Source organism: Plecotus auritus (assembly GCF_963455305.1).
Source record: "Plecotus auritus genome assembly, chromosome: 3".
Taxonomy (NCBI): Eukaryota; Metazoa; Chordata; class Mammalia; order Chiroptera; family Vespertilionidae; genus Plecotus; species Plecotus auritus.
In genome coordinates, this window is record NC_137772.1 from 45,594,967 (window position 1) to 45,620,265 (window position 25,299).

Below are 25,299 nucleotides of genomic sequence, written 5' to 3' on the forward strand. Positions count from 1 at the left end.
GGCAGGCAGAGAGGTTAGGGGGCGATCGGGCAGGCAGGCAGGCAGAGTGGTTAAGGGCAATCAGGCAGGCAGGCAGAGGCAGTTAGGGGTGATCAGGCAGGCAGGCAGGTGAGCATTTAGGAGCCAGCAGTCGCAGATTGCAAGATGGATGTCCGATTGGAGAGGGTGCAGGCTGGGCTGAGGGAACCCTCCTCCCCCCGTGCATGAATTTCGTGCACCGGGCCACTAGTATCATATAATTAGCAATGTTTGCATAATGCATTATAATCAAGAAGAAATAGAAATTTTTTAATTGCTTTGCTTTTTACGTAGATTTATTTGAAATAGTATTAGTTTTGCATATAGTAATATTGACTTTTTTTGCCAAAATACTCAAACTTTTCAAGAGATTTTTAATACTTTCCATCAAAAATCAGGGAACTAGTATGCTTTCATTTCACTTTCTAGAAAATGGAGTTAGGCATTAAATATATATGAGATTATATATCTATTTATATATACATGTATCTTTAGAATGAACAAGTGTTTATTAATGTGTTTCTTAGGGAAGGTCACTAGATTTAATAAACTGAATTTAGGTTTTAGCAGCAGAGGCTAAAAGGTTGCCTATTATTTTAAAGAATGGTTATTTTCCTGTCTCTACAAAGAATATAATAAATGATATTAACATGGAATCCCTTAAGAGGGAATTCTTTAGCCTTTTAGACTTAGAGAAAGCATCTTACTACAGTAATTAAATAGTTTATTATTTTATTCTTTAATAAATGTAAGGTAAAGAACAGTTTAAAATGTTTTAAGTGTTCATTTACTGGAGACTATTTGGCTCATGTGGTGGTGAAGTTCAACAATTTTATGATTTCATGAGCTAGGTTTAAAAAATAGAGCAGACATGCCTTTGATAATATCTTAAACTGAAATCTTTCCAAAAACAAGTAATTTGCTCTCTCAAAAAATATTTACTTCAATTCATTATTTAATAATCATTTGAGTCAAAAGAAGCTAGGCATTGCTTTAGATACAGGGAATGTAAAAATGAATAAATGTGACATGTTATTTGAACCGATATAATACAGTGCAGAAGACAGCAAAACAGCTAAGTATTCTATGAGGTGATAAGAGTTTTAAGAGGGAGACATCTATAATATTATCAACAATAAAAAATATTTAAAAAGATAGGATTAGCTGATGAACAAAAATAGAACCAGAGACAAGAGGCAGGGGATAAGGGGCTAGAGATCAACCAAAGGACTTGTATGCTTGCATATTAGCATAACCAATGGACACAGACACTGGGGTGGTGGGGGCCTGCCCTTGGGGGTGGGAGTGGCTGGGGGGGTTAATTGGGGAAAAAAGAGACATATGTAATACTTTAAACAATAAAAAATATATGATTATTTGATATTAATTTAGCATTACAGTGAGAGAGATGTGCCAATGTGTTGAATACAAAATATTAACATTCTTTTTTTTTGCATTGTTTTTATAGAGTCAGGTTATTCTTATTACAACTTAATTCTGAAGAAAGCTGGACAATTCTTAGACAATTTACATATCAATCTCTTAAAGTTTGCTTTCTCTATAAGAGCATACTCTCCAACTATTCAGATGTTTCAACAGGTATGTAAAAATTTCCAAGCTATCTATGACAAAGAAGCATGCTAGCAATGTACATGAATCTATCTTAGGTGAATATCTTCCATTCAAAAGGATCTATACACTTATCATATATGGTTCCATAGCTTATTATTGATTATATTATTATTGTTATCATTGATTATAATATAATCCATCTATATAAAAGGCTAAGTGACCGACTGGCTGACCTGCTGGTAGCTATGACATGTACTGACCACGAGGGGGCAGACACTTAACACAGGAGCTGCCAAGCAATAGCAACTTTGCAGAGTACCCTCGCAAACTCCAGGACCCCTTGGGGGATGTTGGATTGCCTGTTTCAGTGCAATCCCTGCAGGCCAGGCCGAGGGACCCCACCTGCCGGAGGAACCCTGCTCACTCCACAGATGCCCTTTGAGTCCCTGTGCTGCCCCAGGTGTGGCCAGCCAGGGAAGGACTATGGGAGGTTGGCTCCAGGGCGTGTCCAGCCCATCTCACCTGGTCCTGCCCCACCAGCCACCTTCTAATTTATTTCCTTTCAATGTGCACGAATCCATGCACCAGGCCTTTAGTTGATATATAATTTTATAGTTATTTGGGATAAGGATTTTATGAGGACAAATCACCATTAAAATGAACTATATAGAAAATTTTAATTTGGTGAAACTTTTCAACTACTTTGAAGCACATATTTCTACTATAAAGTTGATTCTGTTAAAATATTTAATTCTGCCTGCATATAGATATTTTTTACTTTAATTAGAGCAATAACTTAATAGTAGTCGATGAGTTATTATAATCAAAGTAATGTGAGTTTTTAAAATCATATTGTAATTATGAATTACTGTAGCTAAATATAATCTTTGAAATCTTAGATTGCAGCTGATGAGCCACCACCAGATGGTTGTGATGCATTTGTGGTTATCCATAAGAAACACACCTGTAAAATTAATGAGATTAAAAAGCTGCTGAAGAAGGCTACTTCAAGGTAAGTTAATGAAAGCCTTTAGTGAAAGAAGTGCTTTATGAAAAGAGTTGAGGGTCAAAATAGCCTAAATTTCTTATAATACAAAATTTTAATATTCTAAGATACTATATTTTAAAGAATATGCTATATGTTGAAAAACTGAATATATATGAGCTGGGAGTCTGAGTCCTTTAATAAAATATATAAGTACTTTCAGTATTTTGTGTTAACTAGCTTTTGACTTTAGAGTATAAATTATACAAGAATGCCATAAAATATGAGATATGTTTTACATAAAAAATAAACATGTGGAACCTGTGGATTTATATGGACTATATCTCTTTAAATATAAACTGAATGTGTACCTTAGAAACAGAAAATTAATAATAAAAACAATAACATTGAAGTTTTTTAAAAAATATTTTATTCAAAACTTTTTTTTATTTCTTCCAAGTATTTCATACAAATGACTATGGGAAGTAGCATGTGTAGCATTCTCGTGGGTCCATTTTCACCCCCATAGGATGTAAGGACCACAGGGAATTGATGTAGACAAACTCATGCTGCTTGTGTGCCTTGAGTAGTAAAGCTCTTTGTTTCTGAACTAGAAGTCTCAGGTCTTTTGCCAGTATCCATGAAACAGTAAAAGGCACACTTGTTAGCTTGTATATTAGGATGAAATCAATTCCTTAGCCTGACAGAAGCCATATATAGTATTAGATTCATACCTTTTTTTCTGTGAACCTTAGGCACTACATTCTAACATTTTTGCCACTGCTAATTTGTATTATTCCCTTTATAATCTTAGTGAATTTAATAAATGAAAATTTATATTTTTAAATGTAATCTCTTCAGATTTAAAGACTGTTTTTGCCCAACCAGTGTGGCTCATTTGGTTGGACATCATCCTGTTGCTCCAGGAGGTAGCCAGTTCGATTCCTGGTTGAGGCACGTGCCTGGGTTGTGGGCTGGATCCTTAGTGCCTAGTGGGGGCATGCAGGAGGCAGCCAGTTGATCGTTCTCATCAATGTTTCTGACTTTCTCTCTCTAAAAACATCAATAAAAACATTTTTTTAAAAAAGATTATTTTCTCTCTTACCCAGTAATTCTCTATAGCTGTGGATTAAATTTTTTTAACCTGTGGTATATCCAAGCAGTTCCTGAATTAATCATAGCAACAAATTTTGCAAGTTATGTGTATATGTGTATAGGAAGGCACTTTCTGTAATGATTTGTGAACAGTTGATATATGAGCTAATTTTTTCTTTTATATTCAACTTCAAGATTGATTTACTAGCATTGTTTTATTAGCAGCCTTTCCAGTTACCAACAATAGTAAATTATCTGAAAACATTCTTTCATACTAATTTCAAAATGTAAGATACCCTATATAGATTACTAAATGTGCCCTGGCCAGGTAGCTCAGTTGGTTAGAGTGTCACCCTGATAGGCTGAGGTTGTGGGTTTGATCCCTGGTCAGGGCACATATAAGTAGCAACCAATAAATGCATAACTAAGTGGAACAACAAATCAATGTCTGTCTCTCTCTCTCCCCACCTCCCTCCCTCCCCCTTTCTTTCTAAAACCAATAAATAATATATATATTTTTTAAATTATTAAATCGACCTCTATAGTACTGATTTGATAAAACTCAACTTTTTAATGATAAGCCATTTAACTTTGTCTCATATGAGTTCAGACTTATCATCAGTTGAAATTTATCAGAAATATTTTTGTTTGTTTGTTTGTTAATCCTCACCAGAGGACATTTTTCAATTGATTTTTAGGGAGAGTGGAAGAGAGAGGGAAAGACAGAGAGAAACATTGATGTGAGAGAAACACTTAGATTGATTACCTCCTGCACAAGCCTCGACCAGGGCCCAGGCAGGGGGGAGTCTTCAACCAAGGTACGTGCCCTTGACCGGAACCCTTTGGTCCACAGGCCAATGCTCTATCCACTGAGCAAAACTGGCTAGGGCAAGAGAAAGATTTTAATAACTTAATCTAGTTTAAGATTCTTTTTCACTTTTTTAATCCTCACCTGAGGACATGTTTTTATTGATTTTAGAGAGAAGAAAGAAGAGGGAGAGGAAGAGAGAAACATTGATGTGGGAGAGAAACATCGATCAGCTGCCTCCCATACGCTATCCTACATGTGCCCTGACCGGGAATCAGACCTGCAACCTTGGCGTATCAGGGCGACACACTAACCAACTGAGCCACACCGGCCAAGGCTCTTTTTCACTTCTTAAATTTTTTAAAAATACGTTTTTATTTATTTATTTATTTTTTTTTTTTAGAGAGAGAGAAGAAGGGAGAGGGGGAGACAGACAGACAGACAGACAGACAGACATTGATGTGAGGCAGAAAACATTGATTGGCTGTCTCCTGCATGCATCCCAACTAGGGATCGAGCCCCCAACCTGGGCATGTGCCCTGACTGGGAATCAAACCTGCGACCTTTCAGAACATGGGGACAATGCTCAACCAAATGAGTCACACTGGCCAGGGCTCTTCTTCACTTTTTTTTAATGTTTCTTTAATTATACTTGAGGATTTAATGAATTGTTACTTATATAGAGTGGGGGAAAGGTAAGTTTACAGTTGTTTGTGTGGAAAATAATACAATAATTAATAATACAAGAATCAACTCTGTTTCAAGTACTTACAACTGTAAACCTACTTTCGTCCCACCCTATATTAAGTACTAACAATTTTTGTATGATATAGTGCTTTTGTTTTTTAAATAGTTGAAAATGAAATGTGAGCTATAATAATAAAAATTATATCTTAATTGAAGAAAATATAAATTTTATTTAACTGAAAACTATGTTGCTATTATATGTTAGTGATTAAAGACAGTGAACCTTGTTGGAAAAGAAAATACTTCTCATATTCAATTTTGGGTTAACCAAATTGTTTTTTTTTTCTGTCACTTAGAAGTTATGCGCACAAAGTGCCACAGGAAATTTAAATTCTTTTTCTGTGATAATATATTCCTATTTATAATAATAAAAGCGTAATATGCTAATTAGACCAGAATACCTTCCAGACGAAGCCGGAGCTGCGAGGGAAGCCCAGGTCCCGGGTGCCAGAAGGAAGCCAGTGCTGGCAGCCAGGGGAAAGAAGGCTTGAGTCTTGCACGAATTTCATGCATCGGGCCTCTAGTAAAAGTGTCATGATATATTTCTCATATGCTCTTTACTTTCAGTTCTTTTAAAAGTTTGTGTGGGGTTTTTTGTGTTTGTTTGTTTGTTTTTTCCATTTCAGGCCCAGACCTTATCTTTTTGAAGGGGATCATAAATTTCCTACAAATAAAGAGAACTTACCAGTGATTATTCTCTATGCAGAAATGGGTACCAGATCATTTAGTAAATTTCACACAGTATTGTCTGAAAAAGCTCAAAGTGGAGAAATTCTGTATGTTCTTCGTCATTATATTCAGGTACATGTTTGTTTTATTTAAGATTATTTTGGGTATAAAAATACATTTCATGATCTTACTAGATTTTACATAATAATTTCCATTAGGAATGTAATTTAAAGATTTTTAAAAATTGACACAACTATCACACTAGCGCAATACCCTCACATTCCAACCATTCATGTTGTCCCAAATGGCAAGATTTCATTCTTTTTTAAGGCTGAATAATATTCCATTTTATACACACACTATATTTTCTTTATACATTCATCCATTGATGGACAAGTAGATTGTTTACATATTTGGCTATTTTAAGTAATGCTGCAATAAACATGGGTTTGCATATATCTTTCCTAGATAGTGCTTTCACTTCCTTGTGATATATACTCACAAGTAGAATTGCTGGAGTATATGAGAATTCTGTTTAGCTCTATTTGTAATTGTTTGAGGAACCGTTATACTCTTTTCTGTACTGGCAACAGCAATTTCTATTCCCAACAGTGCACAAGGGTTCCCTTTGCTCTACATCCTCACCAAAACTTATCTTTTTTTAAATAACAGCCTTTCTAACAGTTGTTGTGATATCTCATTGTAGTTTTGATTTACATTTTCCTGATAACTAGTGATATTGAGCATTTTTTCATGTACCTGTTGGCTATTTGCATGTTTCCTTTAGAAAAATGTCTATTCAGGTCCTTTGCCTGAATTGGACTGGGATTTTTGTTAGTTTGTTTTGCTATTGAGTTGCATGAGTTCCTTATATATTTTGGATATTAACCCCTTATCAGATATGTGATTTGCAAATATTTTTCCCTATTGCATAGGTTGCTTTATTTTGTTAGTTTCCTTTGCTCTGCAAAGGATTTTAGTTTGATGTGGTTCCCCTTGTTTACTTTTGCTTTTATTGCCTTTATTTTTTTGTGTCAAATCCAAGTAATTGCCAATTATAAGGGAAACAAATTCTGGGAATACAATGTACAGCATGGTGACTATAGTTAACAATAATGTATTATATATTGGAAAGTTGCTAAGAGAGTAAATCTTAAAAGTCGCATCACAAGAAAAAAACCTGTATGTGGGGTATGGATGTTAACTAAACTTAATGTGGTGATCATTTCATAATATACATATATCAAAACATTATGTTGTATAACTTACTTATATTGTGTTATATGTCAGTTATATCAGAATAGGAATGAAAGTTGGAGATTAAAAAAGAAACATATATATCTTTTTAAAACAATGTCTGCCAAGTGATTCTAATATGGCCCCAGAAGGTGTACTCATCTATTGAGAATCAGTGTCCCTAGTTATTCTTTGGAGAATGTGACTATTAAATATACTTCTGCAAAATCATACTGGCTACCTTATCATACTGAAACTCTCTGGGCACTTTGTAACATCAAATTATAGCCTTCTATTTAATGAGTGAAATATTGTGCAATCAAAATAGTTATATTGTCAGTCTAATCAACATGTAATTTTAATAAAAATAGACTTATTTATGATACTTTTTGAACAGATACATTATTGTGTAGAAAGAAGAAATAGAATACAGATTTTTTTTTTCACCAGTTGATTTAGCCTGTAAGCATTTTTGGTTTGCAAATCTGAATTTATTAAACTACAACTCAAATTTTACATCATTACATTTTCAACTCAAATTTTACATCATTACATTTTCATTTTACATCATTACTTTCTGGAGAAAGTAAATATGGATTTAATAAACATTTATCTTTATAACTGAGGAACTAATAATACTCCAGAACTTATAATGGAAACTGATTATGTGAAATTATTTTTTTTTATGAACTATAACAAAATATGTGGACTTAGAGCTTTGGTTCACTTAGCCACCAACTGATTGCCTTTGTGGGTGGATAGTCACAGTGTATTTTTAAATTGAGCTGTATAAAATTGAAAAGACTTTAAAAGATTTTCAACTTTGTCAGATTACTATAATTATAAACAACCTAGTTTTCTCATGCTATCTTTCATTATAGAATACTAGTGGCCCAGTGCACGAAATTCGTGCACATTAAAAGGGGATTAGATGAAATAATTTAATAATGCTATTTGCCCTTTCTCTATAATAGAAGTGTCAGAGATGAAAGAAAATTAGTAAAATGTATATGAAAACCTTCCTCCTGTCAGAGTCTGGGGCGCACCATGGGACCCAGAGTCAAGTCCCCGCCCACCCACATGCGCCTCAAAATCGCATGAGACCCAGACCCGGCCGGCACCCACCCCCATTGGACTAGATCCAGACCTGGCCAGTCCCATCCTTGTCAAGCCCCGCTGGGCAGGGGACGTAGCCTCAGGTCCCCTGGCCCGACGCCAGGACGGAGGGCGTGGCCTGAGGTCCCCCAGCCCAGACTGGGGTGGGGGGTGTGCCTTGAGGTCCCCCGTCAAGCTCCACCAGGTGGGGGACATGGCCTGAGATCCCCTGTCAAGCCCAGCTGGGTGGGGGGCATGGCCTGAGGTCCCCCGTCAAGCCCCACCAGGTAGGGGGGGCACAGCCTCAGGTCCCCTGGCCTGGCACTGGAAGGGGGACACAGCCTCAGGTCCCCTGTCAAGCCCCACTGACAGAGGGGTGCAGCCTCAGGTCCCCTGTCAAGCCCCATCAGGCAGGGGGCGCACAGCCCCTCAGGTCCCCTGGCCCGGTGCTGGGGCGGGGAGTGCGGTCTGAGGTCCCCTGGCCTGGTGCCGGGGTGAGGGGCATGGCCTGAAGTCCCCTGTCAAGCCCCACCTGGTGGGGGGCGTGGCCTGAGGTCCCCCAGCCTGGCGCTGGGGTGGGGGGAGCAGCCTGAGGTCCCCTAGCCCAGCACCAGGATGGGAAGCGCACCTTGAGGTCCCTGTCAAGCCCTGCTGGGCAGGGGGCATGGCCTCAGGTCCCCTGGCCTGGCGCCAGGGTTGGGGGGCGCAGCCTGAGGTCCCCTGTCAAGCCCTACGGGGGCAGGGGAGGGTGGCCTCAGGTCCCTGCTGATTGCTCATTAAGGCTCCTTATGGGAACTTGGTTTCAGCTGTGGGTGCAGCCATCTTTGTGACAGAGTGGTGGTCAATTAGCATATTCCCTCTTTATTACATAGGATGCCTGAAAAATTAGCAACTTAAATTTTAGTGTGGGCAGCAGTATTAGATACTTGTCTGCATATCTGAAACTCATTCTTACATCATCTTATTTGGAAATAGAACAGTCCAGGAATAGTCACTCTGGTAATATATTTACCATTTTTAAAACTGGGGAAGAACTTTAGAGAGGAAAGAAGAAAATGAAAAGAATAATATGCTCTTAAGATTCTCCTTCCCTCCGATTTCTGCCTCTTCCTCTGTCATGTTTAGGGTTGCAAAATTACCCATATGCAAACCTGAATTAAGCAAAGACACAGAACATTTTCAAGGAACTTTGCTGAGTGCTAGGTTAAACTGGTTTCCTAACCTTTGAAAGAATATGCCAAATTATAATGATTGTAGCGCAATTGATAAGAATTTCAGTCCAGAAGCTATAAAGAAACAGACATCTTCAACAATAGTATGTATATGCATTCAGCTTGCTTACCTTTAGAAAAAAGGTGGTGACTTCTCTTCCTTGATAAAGTACATTTAATATTTGTCCTTTATTGGAAGGGGGAAATGAGATACCAAAATTCTGATTTTAAATTCTTCAGATAACTCAGTTTTAGGCAACTGTTTCCCTTTATTGCAAGAATAGATATAAATTTGTGGCATTATGTATATTGCAGTCATTGAAAAACAATGGCGAAAAATTTAATCAGGCTGTTCAAGGCACTGAGTTTTTTTGTCTCCTTTGTCTCCACTTTCCAATATTTACTTTTGGCAACACTCGTTGTTCTACATCTAGAAAACTAGCAAGTGAATGCCATTTGCTGATTAAGCAAATCTTCTGTAGTTCCCCAAAACAGTAGTTTTATTGACGATTGTATTAGATCCTTGTTAATTAACTCATGGGGGAGTTGGGCAGGTACCAGGGTAAAATAAGAAAATATAAGATATATTTTCATCATAAAAGAGAAATTAAAACAGTATAGTCATGACAAAGTTTTTAGAAAGTAAAAAAGTTGTCATCAACCAAATATTTGTTCCTTGATAGACTGGCTAGAGAGAGTGTAAATATCCCCCAAGTAATTTTTACAGATATTTAAATATTTTTTATTAGTAATTTACCCTAATATCCTAATACAGAGTTATACTGAAATTAAAAGATATTTGAGTAAGTATTTTCTCTCTCTTTTTTTAAAATCAATATGTTTGAACAGAAACCAACCTCACGGAAAATGTACTTATCTGGATATGGTGTGGAGTTAGCAATTAAGAGTACAGAATACAAAACACTGGATGATACTCAAGTTAAAAGTAAGTTTTCTCTCTGTATTTGAGTAGAATGAAAATTTGGAGGCTTATATCCTTCTGTTTTTAAAAAATTTCCATGACTAAAATTCTACTTGTGTTAAAAGAGATTGTTGACGTGGTAGACATATTTTTCTAGAGTTTGGAGTTTTGCTTATACCCAATGGCTTACCAACCATTTTTAGAAACATATTTTAAAATGATAATATAAGGCACACTGAGGCATTAGACAAAAATGCTTATGGCTCCAGGTGACTGGCCCAGGAGCTCTGACTGGCCTAATGTGCCCATCCACCCACCAGGGTAAGGTTGAGGGGCCTAAGAGATCAAAGGAGATCAATAGCTCAGTAAATCTGAAACTCATCGGTAACTCATTTACCTTAGGAGTGTTTGTCTGAAGTATCTATATAATAAAAGCCTAATGGAATTTGTTTCCTTGACCGGGAGTTCGACTGCTCGCTATGACATGTGCTGACCACCAAGGGGGCGGCACAGAACATGGTGGGCATTGGTGATGCATGCGACCACTCGCTGGCTACCTGGGGGCGGGGGTGACGGGGATGGAGGTGCAGTGAGAATCCAGGATGTCCGCCAAGCTCACTCTCGCTCCTCCTGCTACCCTCCCCAGAGACGCCAGGGCTTGTGTGCCAGGGAAGCCCCCGTGTTCAGGTGCTGGGCACCCATGAGGAGCCCACCCCGTACCCGCATGGCCTCTTCCGGGTGAGCTGGGCAATAGCCACCGGGACCACAGGGGTTGGTCGGGCTCCCTGTGGGTTCGCACAGGAGCCGGTCTGTGAGGCCAGCCAGGAGAGAGCACACTGCCCGCCCAGCTTCCGTGCAGCGCCACTGGGTGGCCCAGAGGCCCACACTGCACTTCGACCTGCAGTGTCCGGCCGCACTCACCACATCTCCACATGGGAACTCAGGCGCTGTGACTTAGGCAGAGGGGGATGCGTGGGGGTCCAGGGGCCCAGGTGCTGCCCAGGGCCCAGAGGTCTGCTGGGACCTGCCCTTCCACGCCGGATGCTCACGCTTTGATCACCGGCCAGGCCTAGGGACCGCACCCGTGCATGAATTTCATGCACCAGGCCTCTAGCTTATTTATAATGAAGTTAGAATGATGGCGTGTTTTTTTTTTTTTTAGTTTTAATTTGCATTTAATTTTTAATTTTTTAATTTTTAATTTATTTTTATTTTTTATTGTTTAAAGTATTACATATTAAGTACATATATCTCCTTTTTTTTCCCTCATTGACCTTCCCCCAGCCTCCCCTACCCTGTCACATGCCCTCATCCCAACCCCACCCCAGTGTCTTGTGTCCATTGGTGTGCTTATATACATGCATACAAGTCCTTTGGTTGATCTCTTCCTCTCCCTCCCAACTCTTCCCAGCCTTCCCACTGTAATTTGACAGTCTGTTCGGTGCTTTACTGCCTCTGTATTTATCTTTTTGTTCATCAGGTTATAATGTTCTTTATTTTCCATAAATGAGTGAGTTCATGTGGTATTTTTCTTTCATTGCCTGGCTTATTTCACTTAACATAATGCTCTCCAGGTCCATCCATGCTGCTGCAAATGGTAAGAATTCCCTCTTTTTTATAGCAGCGTAGTATTCCACTGTATAGATGTACCATAGTTTTCTAATCCACTCATCTGCTGTTGGGCATTTAGGCTGTTTCCAAATCTTAGCTATGGTGAATTGTGCTGCTGTAAACATAGGGGTGCATATATCCTTTCTGATTGGTGTTTCTAGTGTCTTGGGATATATTCCAAGAAGTGGGATTACTGGGTCAAATGGGAGATCCATTTTCAGTTTTTTGAGGAAACTCCATACTGTTCTCCACAGTGGCTGCACCAGTCTGCATTCCCACCAGCAGTGCACGAGGGTTCCTTTTTTTCCACATCCTCACCAGCACTTGTCGTTTGTTGATTTGTTGGTGATAGCCATTCTGACAGGTGTGAGGTGGTACCTCACTGTCATTTTGATTTGCATCTCTCAGATAATTAGTGACTTTGAGCATGTTTTCATATTCCCCTTGGCCTTCCTTCTGTCTTCTTTCGAAAAGTCTATTTAGATCAGTTGCCCATTTTTTGATTGGGTTGTTTATCTTCCTTTTGTTAAGCTGCATGAGTTCCCTGTAAATGTTGGAGATTAAACCCTTATGGTTGATATCATTGGCAAATATATCAACCATGCAGTTTTTTCTCCCATGCAGTGGGCTTTCTTGTTGTTTTATTGATGGTCTCCTTTGCTGTGCAAAAGCTTTTTATTTTGATGTGGTCCCATTTGTTTATTTTCTCTTTAGTTTCCATTGCCCTAGGAGCTGTATCGGTGAAGAAATTGCTTTGGCATATGTCTGAGATTTCTATGCTTGTGGATTCCTCTAGGATTTTTATGGTTTCCCGTCTTATGTTTAAGTCCTTTATCCATTTTGAGTTTATTTTTGTGTATGGTGTAAGTTGGTGGTCTAGTTTCATTTTTTGCATGTATCTGTCCAATTTTCCCAGCACCATTTATTGAAGAGACTGTCTTGACTCCATTGTATGTTCATGCCTCCTTTGTCAAATATTAATTGGGCATAATGGTTTGGGTCGATATCTGGATTCTCTATTCTATTCCATTGGTCTATATGTCTGTTCTTGTGCCAGTACCAGGCTGTTTTGAGAACAGTGGCTTTGTAATACAGCTTGAAATCTGGTATTGAGATCCCACCTACTTTGTTCTTCTTTCTCAGGATTGCTGTGGCTATTCGGGGTCTTTTTTTATTCCAGATGAATTATTGGAGAGTTCTTTCTAGGTCTGTGAAATATGCCGTTGGTATTTTAATGGGGAGTACATTGAACCTGTATATTGCTTTGAGTAGTATGGACATTTTAATGATGTTGATTCTACCAATCCATGAACAATCAAATGTTCTTCTATCTGTTTACTTCTTCCTCTATCTCTTTTTTCAGTGTCCTATAGTTTTCCGCGTATAGGTCTTTTACCTCCTTATTTAAGTTTATTCCTAGGTATCTTAATTTTTTTTTTGGTGCGATGGTAAATGGGATTGCTTTTTTAGACTCTCTTTCTGTAAGTTCACTATTGGTGTATAGAAATGCCATAGGTTTCTTGGTGTTAATTTTGTATCCTGATACATTGTCGAATTCATTTATTAAGTCTAATAGTTTTTTTATGGAGGCTTTAGGGTTTTTTATGTACAATATCATGTCATCTGCAAATAAGGACAGCTTTACTTCTTCTTTTCCAATCTGGATGCCTTTTATTTCTTCTTCTTGACTAATTGCAATGGCTAAAATTTCCAGTACTATGTCAAACAGGAGTGGTGAGAGTGGGCATCCCTGTTTTGTTCATGTTCTTAGGGGAAATGGTTTTAGATTTGCCCATTGAGTATGATGTTGGCTGTGGGTTTATCATATATGGCTTTTATTATGTTAAGGTATGATCCATCTATTCCCACCTTGCTGAGAGTTTTTATCAAGAAAGGGTGTTGGATTTTGTCAAATGCTTTTTCTGCATCAATTGATATGACTATGTGATTTTTATCTCTCAATTTGTTTATGTGATGTATCATGTTTATTGATTTGCAGATACTGTACCATCCTTGCATCCCTGGGATAAATCCTACTTGGTCATGGTGTGTGATCTTTCTGATGTACTGCTGGATCCGATTTGCTAGAATTTTGTTGAGGATTTTGGCATCTATGTTCATGAGGGATATTGGCCTGTACTTCTCTTTCATTGTGTTGTCTTTATCTGGTTTTGGTATTAGGGTGATGCTGGCTTCATAGAATGAGCTTGGAAGTGTTCCTTCCTCTTGAATTTTTTGGAATAGTCTGAGGATAGGTTTTAGTTCTTCCTTGAATGTTTGGTAAAACTCCCCTGTGAAGCCGTCTGGCCCCGGGCTTTTGTTTGCTGGAAGCTTTTTGATGACTGCTTCAATTTCTTCCATAGTTATTGGCCTATTGAGATGTTTAGATTCTTCCTGATTGTGTTTTGGAAGGTTGTATTTTTCTAGGAATATGTCCATTTCCTCCAGGTTGTCCAGTTTGTTGGAATAGAGTTGTTCATAGTATTTTTTAACAATCCTTTGTATTTTGATGGGGTCTGTTGTTATTTCTCCTCTTTCATTTCTGATTTTGTTTATTTGGGTCCTCTCTCTTTGCTTCCTGGTGAGCCTGGCCAGAGGTTCATCAATCTTGTTTATCCTTTCAAAGAACCAGCTCTTGGTTTTGTCGATCTTTTGTATTGTTTTTTTGTCTCAATGTAGTTTATCTCCGCTCTGATCTTTATTATTTCCTTCCTTCTGCTTAAACTGGGCTTTTCTTGTTGCTCTCTTTCTAACTCTTTGAGTTGTAGGGTTAGGTCGATTGTCAGCAAACTGCGGCTTGCGAGACACTGTTTCCCGCTCTTTTGACTAATGAGTTTGCCGACCACTGGTTAGGGGCTTAATCACAAGGAACAACAACAGCCTATAATTATTGGAATCGAGTGTCTACATCAGTGGTCGGCAAACTCATTAGTCAACAGAGCAGCAAACCGCGGCTCGCGAGCCTCATGTGCCTCGTGAGCCGCCGTTTGCCGACCACTGGGTTAGGTAATTTATTACCATTGTTTCTTGTTTTTTTGCAGTAAGCTTGTAGAGCTATGAACGTCCCTCTCAAGACTGCTTTCGTTGTATCCCATAGATTTTGGATTGTTGTGTTTTCATTGTCGTTTGTTGCCATGATGTTTTTTATTTCTTCTTTGATCTCTTTGGTAACCCAGTTATTGTTTAATAGCATGCTATTTACTCTCCATGTGTTTGATTTTTTTGGATTGTTTTTATGGTAGTTGATTTTCAGTTTTATGCCACTGTGATCTGAGAAGATGCTTGATATGATTTCTATCTTCTTGAATTTGAAGAGACTGCCTGTGACCCAATATATGGTCTATCTTTGAAAATGACCCATGTGCACTTGAAAAGAATGTATATTCTGTGGCTTTAGGGTGAAATGTTTTGAAGATGTCAATTAATTCCATCTGGTCTAGCGAGTCATTTAGGATTGATGTTTCTTTGATGATTTTTTGTTTAGAGGATTTTTCCAATGTTGATAGTGGGGTATTAAAGTCTCCTACTATGATTGTATTGCTGTCAATCTCTCCCTTGATATCCTCCAGGAGTTTTTTTATGTATTTGGGTGCTCCTGTATTGGGTGCGTATATGTTTACCAGAGTTATTTCTTCTTGTTGGATTGCTCCCTTTAGTATTAAGAAGTGGCCTTCCTTATCTCTTGTTATGTCCTTCACTTTGAGATCTAATTTGTCAGTTATAAGTATTGCTGCCCCAGCTTTTTTTTCATTTCCATTCGCCTGAAAAACCTTTTTCTATCCCTTCACCCTCGGTCTGTGTGTGTCTTTTTTCTGAGGTGGGTTTCTTGTAGACAGCAGATATATGGGTCATGTTTTCTTATCCAATCCGTTACCCTGTGTCTTTTGATTGGGACATTTAATCCATTTACATTTAAAGTTATTATTGATAGGTACTTGTTTGTCACCATTTTTATTCTTTACCCCTGTGTTCTTTCTTCGCTTCCTATTTCTCTTTTTATACAGCAGACCCTTTAGCATTTCTTGCATTGCTGGTTTGGTGGTAATAAACTCCCTTAGTCCTTTTTTGTCTGTGAAGCTCTTGATTTCACCTTCTATTTTGATTGATCGCCTTGCTCGGTACAGTATTCTTGGATTCAAACCCTTCCTTTGCATGACTTTGTATATTTCATTCCATTCGCTTCTGGCCTGATGAGTTTCTGATGAGAAATCAGTTGCTAGTCTGATGGGGGATCCTTTGTAGGTAACTTTCTGTCTCTTAAGATTTTAAGATTCTTATTTTGTCGTTGGTGTTTGCCAATTTAATTATAATGTGCCTTGGTGTCGGTCTTTTGGGGTTCATTTTGCTTGGGACTCTGTGAGCTTCTTGGATTTGTGTGGGTTTTTTCTTCCCTATATCAGGGAAGTTTTCTGTCATTATTTCTTCAAATAGGTTTTCTATTCCTTGCTCAGTTTCCTCTCCTTCTCGCACCCCTATTATGTGGATGTTGTTTTGTTTTGTATTGGCCCAAAGTTCCCTTAGGCTCTCCTCCTGCTTTTTAATTTTTTTTTCTAGAAGCTGCTCTACTTGGGTATTTTTTCCTACCTTGTATTCTAACTCACTGATGCGGTCCTCTGCTTCTTCTAGTCTACTATTGATGCTTTCTATTGAGTTCTTTACAGCTGCGATGTCATTTTTCATTTCTTCTTGTTTCTTCTTAATTTCCTCTTGGTTCTTACAATTATTGTCAAATTTGTCTTCTATTCTTTTCAGCCACCTAATGACCATTTCTCTGAATTATTTCTCTGACAGGTTGTTTGCTTCCATTTCGTTTACTTCCTTCTCTGGTGATGCCTGCTTTTCTTTCAAATGCGAGCTGTTTCTTTGTCTCCCCATGATCTCTCTTCTCTGGGTGTCTGGTTATGTAGTTCTCTCTCTCCTTTCATGATGGGGTGCAGAGCTCCTCAGAATCTGCGTGCTCGTGCCACTTGGGAACCAGTGTTCTTGGGTTCGCAGCTGTTCGGTTGGTGCCATAGTTGTAGATTCCCCGGGATTTGTAGGTTTACGATAAAATCCACTTTCCCCTTAAAGATGGCATGGTCTCCGTGTCTGAGATGGTCACTCCGGGATGGAACCCAGCAGCAGTGGGGGCTGCCCAGCCAGGGGAGCCCCGTACAGCAGTCCCCCACAGTCTCCTGGATTTTAGCTGTCTCTCAGCTCACCAACAAACACTCCCCGTGTGACCACACACTCTCCCTTTGTTTTCTCACTCACACACTATCTTGCAGTCTGCCTTCCCGTCAGCAGCCATCTTCTCCCCTCTGATGGCGATTTTTATTTTCTTTCTTGAATTGGGGTGGGGGATGTTTGTTTAGATGAAGTAGCTTGGTTATATTTTAATCTACAAACTAATCTGCTTGTAGTTCTGGGTACTAAATGAATGCTCTAGAGTAGTGGTTCTCAACCTTTCTAATGCCGCGACGCTTTTATTTATTTATTTATTTATTTATTTATTTATTTATCTTTATTCAGATTATTACAATTGTTTCTCCTTTTTCCCCCCATAGCTCCCCTCCACCCAGTTCCCACCCCACCTTCTGCCCTTACCTCACCCCCACTGTCCTCATCCATAGGTGTATGATTTTTGTCCAGTCTCTTCATTAACCCCCCATACCCCTTTCCCCCTGAGAATTATCAGTCCACTCCCTTTCTATGCCCCTGATTCTATTATATTCACCAGATTATTCTGTTCCTCAGGTTTTTAATTCACTTGATTTTTAGGTTCACTTGTTGATAGATATGTATTTGTTGTTCATAATTTTTATCTTTACTTTTTTCTTCTTCCTCTTCTTTAAGAATACCTTTCAGCATTTCATATAATACTGGTTTGGTGGTGATGAACTCCTTTAGCTTTTACTTATCTGTGAAGCTCTTTATCTGCCCTTCAAATCTGAATGATAGCTTTGCTGGGTAGAGTAATCTTGGTTGTAGGTTCTTGCTATTCATCACATTGAAAATTTATTTCCACTCCCGTCTGGCCTGCATAGTTTCTGTTGAGAAATCAGCTGACAGTCGTATGGGTGCTCCCTTGTAGGTAACTAACTGTTTTTCTCTTGCTTCTTTTAATATTCTCTCTTTGTCTTTTGCTCTTGGCATTTTAATTATGATGTGTCTTGGTGTGGTCCTCTTTGGATTCCTTTTGTTTGGGGTTCTGTGGGCTTCCTGGACTTGTAAGTCTAATTCTTTCACCAGGTGGGGGAAGTTTTCGGTCATTATTTCTTCAAATAGGTTTTCAGTATCTTGCTCTCTCTCTTCTTCTGGCACCCCCATAATTCTGATGTTGGTACGCTTGAAGTTGTCCCAGAGTCTTCTTACACTATCTTCAACTTTTTGGATTTTATTTTTTTTGCTTTTTGCTTTTTCGGTTGAGTGTTTTTTGCATCTTTGTATTTCAATTCTCTGACTTGATTTTTGTGTTCCTCTATTCTGTTTTTGGGTCTCTGTATAATATTTTTTATTTCAGTCAGTGTATGTTTAATTTCTAGTTGGTTCTTTTTCATATCTTCGAGGGTCTCGTTATATTTATCGGCCTTTCCTAGGATATTCTTGAAAAGCCTTATAACCGTGGTTTTGAATTCTATATCCAGTCGTTTGTTTTCCTCCATTTCTTTCGTTTGTGATCTGATTCTTTGACGCCGCATTTTCACTGCTTCCCTGAGTTGGTAAGGTAGATTTGTGTGCTAGGTTTCCAATATGGCCCAGTGGGTCTGCCTCCCCAGTTAACCTGAGGTGGACACTCTTGGTGCACCCCTTTGTGGACTGTGTGTACAGCCTTGTTGTAATTAAGTCTTGATTGTTGTTGGTATCACTGGGAAGAATTGACCTCCAGGCCAGTTTGCTGTAAGGATCAGCTGGGTCTGTGCTGGGAGAAGTTCAGTGCTGGAGACAGCCTTATAGTATTAGACTTGCCAAATTGAAATAGCCTCTGTGCTCAGCTTGGATGGGGTGGAGTCTCAGTCTTGGCTTCCTGTCAGCCTTGCCCTTGCACGCACGTGCGTGCCTTCAGACCTCTGCCTTCCCCGGCTCCTGAGTCTCCGCCCGAGAGTCCAGACTCCCCCCACAAGAGCGTGGGTCCCCAGGGGCTCACCTGGAACTGGGGTTCACTGCAGTCAGAACTGGGGCTCAGTGCAGTCAGGAGCCTCCGACTCCCTTCCACTAGGGAAAGCCTGTGGCAACCTCCGCAGCCTTTGTGCGCACTGGCACGCGCGCGCCTTCAGTCCTCTGCCTTCCCCGGCTCCCCAGTCTCCGCCCAAGAGTCCAGACTCCGCCCACAAGAGCGTGGGTTCCCAGGGGCTCGCCTTGAACTGGGGTTCAGTGCAGTCAGAACTGGGGTTCAGTGCGGTCAGGGGCTTCCTTCCCCCTCCCGCCATAGGAAGTCAGCCAGGCTCTCAGCCGCCCTTCCTCTCTGCGCACACAAAGACCCTTTGCCGTACCTCCAATTCTCTGTGAGCTTTTCTCTTTACTTCTAGTTGTAGAATTTCCACTCAGCCAGCTTTCCTGTGGTTCTGGATGGTGTCCATTCTGTCTTTTAGTTGTAGTTTTGAAATTGTTGTGCGAGGCAGCAGTTTAGGTGCTTACCTATGCCGCCATCTTGGTTTCTCGCCGCGACCCTTTAATACAGTTCCTCGTGTTGTGGTTACCCCCAACCATAAAATTATTTTCGTTGCTACTTCATAACTGTAATTTTGCTACTGTTATGTATCGTAATGTAAATATCTGTGTTTTCCAATGGTCTTAGGCGACCCTGCTAGTGGTGCTCAACCTGTGGGTCTCAACCCACAGGTTGAGAACCGCTGCTATAGAGCCTAAGACCATCGGAAAACACAGATATTTACATTACGATTCATCACAGTAGCAAAATTACAGTTATGAAGTAGCAACGAAAATAATTTTATGGTTGGGGGTCACCACAACACAAGGAACTGTATAAAAGGGTTGTGGCATTAGAAAGGCTGAGAACCATTGCTCTAAACGAAGGACTCTGGAGATCAAAGAAAAACTAAAGAAGTTTCATATACTTATGAAAATTTTTTATTACCTCATTCATCAGAAATTTATATCTGATTCTTGGTTAAGAGTTTTAAATTTTTTTATATGCTCTCTGATGTGGCTTCTGCTTCAACTTTGTTTTTCCGTTCAGGATCTGGTCCTGAAAGCCCTGCCTTGATTATAGACTTAGCTCTGAGTGCTCCTACTGAATGAGTTTCCAATAAAGATCTGTATAACTGTGATTTAAATCTTGTGAAAGAGTTGCAGGAAAAGTATAGTAGAAATAACATTCAGATTTTATACATTTCTATATGGTTATATATCTACACTAATAGAAGAGAAAGATGCAAATTGACGGTACCTTCGTGGCACCAACCAGCCAATCAGGAGTGAGTATGCAAATTAAGCCAACAAAGATGGCGGGTTAATTTGCATTTGCAGGTGTTCCGCACCACCCCAGCCACTCCAGACCTCTGGGCAGTGTGGGAAGTCAGGGCCGGAGTGGAATGAGGTGGCTCTGGGGCCAGAGTGGAAAGGTGGTGCCAGTAGCCAGGAAAAGGAAGGCCCATTCTTGCACGAATCTTTGTGCATTGGGCTTCTAGTAGTTTTTTAATGCTATATAATTTAATATCTTATTTGAGTAATTTTATTTAATGCCTACTCTTTTTTAAGACATATGTAACATATACTAGTATAGTAACATAAGGCATTTTCAACCTTTCTTTGAGCTTGTAGAATTTTCTTTAAGAAATGAGGGGATGTCAGGCTGCTGTGGGTCAGTGGATTGAGTATTGTCACGTGCACCAGGAGGCAAGGTGTGATTCCCAGTCAGGGCACATGCTGGGCTTTTGGGCTCAATCCCCAGTAGGAGGCATGCAGGAGGCAACTGATCAATGTTTCTCTCTCATCACTGTTTCTATTTCTCTCTCTAAAAACATACACGATAAAAACATAATAAATAATAATGAAAAGTGAGGTGATCACATGTATTATCTATATTACATGTATTATCTATATTACAAATTACATACTAAATTCTGTCATCACCCTTTTATTTATATACTGGAGGCCCAGTGCACCGATTCATGCACCAGTGGGGTCCCTTGGCCTGGCCTGTGGGGATCGGCCTGAAACTGGCTCTCTGACATCCCCCAAGGGGTCCCAGATTGCGAGAGGGTGCAGGCCAGGCTGAGGGCCCCCACCAGTGCACAATTGGGGCCGGGGAGGGACCACGGGAGAGCTCCAGGGTTTGTCCCGCCCATTTCACCAGTCCTGATAGGCTGGACCGAAGCAGCAAGTTAACCTACCAGTGGGAGCATTTTCCCCCTGGTGGTCAGTGCGCATCATAGCGTCTGGTCGAATGGTCGAACAAATGTTCAGACACTTAGCATATTAGGCTTTTATTATATAGGATTTGGAATATATTGTCTCTCCATTCTAGTTGCCACTCCTTTAGTTCAGTTACTTTTTTTTCCTCTGTGTACATGTATCAGCTTCTAACTGGCCTTCTCTCTGATCTTTGGTCTTCAGTACCCTCAACCCCCAAACCTCCAAAATAAATTAATCAGTTTAATCTCCACAGTGCTTTCAGATTGGATTTCTTGTCATGAAAATCTGACTTTGTGACTTCACTGCTTAAAATCACTTAGTGGCTCCCTGTAACCTCCCTCCTGAATTCAAGCACGGTAGCATAGTAAAGAAAGCTGTTCACACACTGGCTTCTTTCTGCTTTATCACTCTCCCTCAGCCCTCTCTCATTTATATCATATGATCCTGCAACACTAAACTATACAGAATAACTTCATGTTCCCTGGATACATCTATGTGTGACTCCATGCGAAGCCTTTATGGCCTCTACAGAGTACTTTCAACTCTTTGCATATGCCATTCCTTTTGCTGACACCTTCCTCCTTTCTCCCACCTCTTTTATTTCATCTAAGGCCTACTCATTTCTTTAGACATACGCCAGTCAGTACCTCTGAGATGGTTGCCTATTTTCCTGTTTTGTCAGAGGATGATTTGTCCTTTTCTATATTCCATAGGGCCTGTGCTTTCTTTCAGAAAAGTTTCACATACTCTATTAAAATTGTTTATTTGTCTCTCTCCTTTTCCACCAAGTGGAGTTTGTGTCTCTATTTCTGAGGTCTATCCCAGCAGGCATTAGGCATCATAGTAGCCAGTCAATGTATTTGCTTGATGAATGAAAAGGAGGGAAAGGAAGACTACATCAAAGCACCAAAGGTTTTCATTGTAGTTCTAGAGATTCAGACCTTCATAAGAGTAAGAAAGGAGTTTACTTGATTAGCTCTGACAGACTCTGTTAGAGAGCAACCCTATGTTGTAAGAAGTCACAAATTCTTATAATCCCAAATGCCTTTTGTATATACCACTCACTATACTGTATATTGCTATTATTGGTAAGTAAAGAAGAAGTGAAGGTAAGGGATAGGAATATAAGACATTACATCTTTATTTTTTGAGACTATGAGTTTTTTCTAAAGATTTCTTGATTATTTTTAAAGGCATGAGAAATGTGCAAAAACTATATTTATTAGGGCTTGGATCTCTTTCCTGGTTTAAGATCTCAATTCAAGATTTGTTGCAGGCCCTTTGGTTTATCATTCTGGTTATAAAACAGAACATTTTTTAATGGTTAACTATTTAATAAATAAAGTCCATTTAAAAAGAGAGTGCACAAAATCTCATTCTGGACTCTGATAGAGTCCTTCACCCACAGAGCGGATGCCATCTTTCTTGGGTGCAGCACTCTCCTCTTTATGGCATTAGCCTCGGGGAATGCAATAACCCCACCCACTAGACTCCCAGTGGCCCCATCCTTTGGAGCTTGCACCCTGCTGAAGATTCAACTACCCATGCCAGAGTGTAGCGGTCCAGGCAGGCTCAGGGGGTATTAGTGACTGAGTTGTATGGCTTTGGAGCCAGTGCCATGCCCCCCACTTTCCTGTGAACCTGAGCTTGGTAGCTTCCCCAGCATGGGATATCTGCTATCTCCTTCTTCTGGGCTCCTGGTGGCCCCACCCTCCCGACTCCCACTGGGGCCCCACCCTGCTGAGCTCAGGCTCCAGGCAAACTGTGGGATAGGCTGAGTTGTGTGGTTCTAAGACCTGGACCATTTTTTTCTCCCACACCAGACTGGTGCAGAGCCTTCCCTTAGTTTGTTTGGGCCTGATAAATTCTGCTGGCCTCACCCTGACAACTCCCTGTGACCCCATCTCACCAAATAGGTTTGTGGGCATCCATGAGGGGTACAGCTAGACTTGCTATGCCCTAGAACTTTGGTTGAGTGGCCTCATAACCAGCACTGCCACCATGCTCAAACATGTATCAATCTGGTAAACACCACTCATGCCTACCTGGCGATTCACTGAAAACCTACCTCATGCAACTTGAGTACTACCAGTGGCGGATCTTGGGGTACCTTGGGCCTTTTTTTGACTAGTCCCTGGGCTTGGTGCTGGTGGAAGCTGGCCTTGGTGTGAAGCTTTGTCATTTTCATGCACACCAAGGCCCAGCAGAGGCAACCACAAACTGTGGACTGCCTTGTAACTTCAAACAGGATGCCCAGGGCCACTCACAGGCAACGTCTGGCATTGACCTGCACCAGCTCCCTACCAAGAGGCCCCGGAACAGATATACCCAGTGGCTTCAGATGACATCTGAGCAGGCTCTAATTGGCCCCACAAGAGGCATGTCTAAAGAGAGCTTTTAGCAGGCATCAGACCCCGCTGAGGCAAAATATGCTTTGTGTGATCAATACCTATACTGCAGCTCATTCACTGTGATTGGAGTCAATCCTCAAAATCAGCCAGCGTGAGGGTCCTTCCCACACATGAACAGACCAACAGCAATCAAGATTCAATTACAACAGAAGGCTCACATACCCTGTACAAGGGACATTCCTGGAGCACCCCGCTCATGTGATCAAGGAGAGTGCACCATTGGGTCCTACAGGACACCTACTACATAAAGCCATCCTACAGAGACATAGCAGATTGACCTAATACATAGGAACAAACACAAAGAGGCAACAAAAATGGGAAGACAAAAAAACATTCCCCAAATGAAAGAGCTGGAGAAATCTCCACAAAAGAACTAAATGATTTATAGGCAAACAATTTACCAGATATGGAGTTCCAAAAAATGGTTATAGGGATGCTCAAAGAATTTAGTGAGAACTTAACAGCATGAAAAAGAACATAGAAACCATAAAAAAAGAACCAGTTAGAAATGAAGAATACACTAGAAGAAATAAATAGTAGGTTACATGAAGCAGAGGATCAAATCAGCAATTTGGAAGACAAGTAGAAACAAACACCCAATCAAAATAAAAAATATCCTGGCAACAAACGACAATGAAAACACAACAATCCAAAATCTATGGGACACAGCAAAAGCAGTCTTGAGATGGAAGTTCATAGCTCTACACGACTACTGCAAAAAAACAAGAAACAATGGTAATAATTTACCTAACCCTACAACTCAAAGAGTTAGAAAGAGAGCAACAAGAAAAGCCCAGTTTAAGCAGAAGGAAGGAAATAATAAAGATCAGAGCGGAGATAAACTACATTGAGACAAAAAAAAAAAAAAAAAAAAAAAACAATACAAAAGATCGACAAAACCAAGAGCTGGTTCTTTGAAAGGATAAACAAGATTGATGAACCTCTGGCCAGGCTCACCAGGAAGCAAAGAGAGAGGACCCAAATAAACAAAATCAGAAATGAAAGAGGAGAAATAACAACAGACCCCATCAAAATACAAAGGATTGTTAAAAAATACTATGAACAACTCTATTCCAACAAACTGGACAACCTGGAGGAAATGGACATATTCCTAGAAAAATACAACCTTCCAAAACACAATCAGGAAGAATCTAAACATCTCAATAGGCCAATAACTATGGAAGAAATTGAAGCAGTCATCAAAAAGCTTCCAGCAAACAAAAGCCCGGGGCCAGACGGCTTCACAGGGGAGTTTTACCAAACATTCAAGGAAGAACTAAAACCTATCCTCAGACTATTCCAAAAAATTCAAGAGGAAGGAACACTTCCAAGCTCATTCTATGAAGCCAGCATCACCCTAATACCAAAACCAGATAAAGACAACACAATGAAAGAGAAGTACAGGCCAATATCCCTCATGAACATAGATGCCAAAATCCTCAACAAAATTCTAGCAAATCGGATCCAGCAGTACATCAGAAAGATCACACACCATGACCAAGTAGGATTTATCCCAGGGATGCAAGGATGGTACAGTATCTGCAAATCAATAAACGTGATAT

The 25,299-nt window shown here is 40.0% G+C and overlaps 1 protein-coding gene across 1 annotated transcript in view; it reads left to right on the forward strand.

Annotated features, from left to right (window-relative positions):
- The window catches only part of UGGT2 (UDP-glucose glycoprotein glucosyltransferase 2), a 166,037-nt gene that overhangs the window by 9,047 nt on the left and 131,691 nt on the right, over window positions 1-25,299 (forward strand). Inside the window, exons 3-6 of the mRNA XM_080660862.1 lie at window positions 1,487-1,617; window positions 2,490-2,602; window positions 5,852-6,026; window positions 10,286-10,382. Coding sequence (XP_080516988.1) covers window positions 1,487-1,617; window positions 2,490-2,602; window positions 5,852-6,026; window positions 10,286-10,382 — 516 coding nt within the window. The remainder of the gene's footprint in view (window positions 1-1,486; window positions 1,618-2,489; window positions 2,603-5,851; window positions 6,027-10,285; window positions 10,383-25,299) is intronic.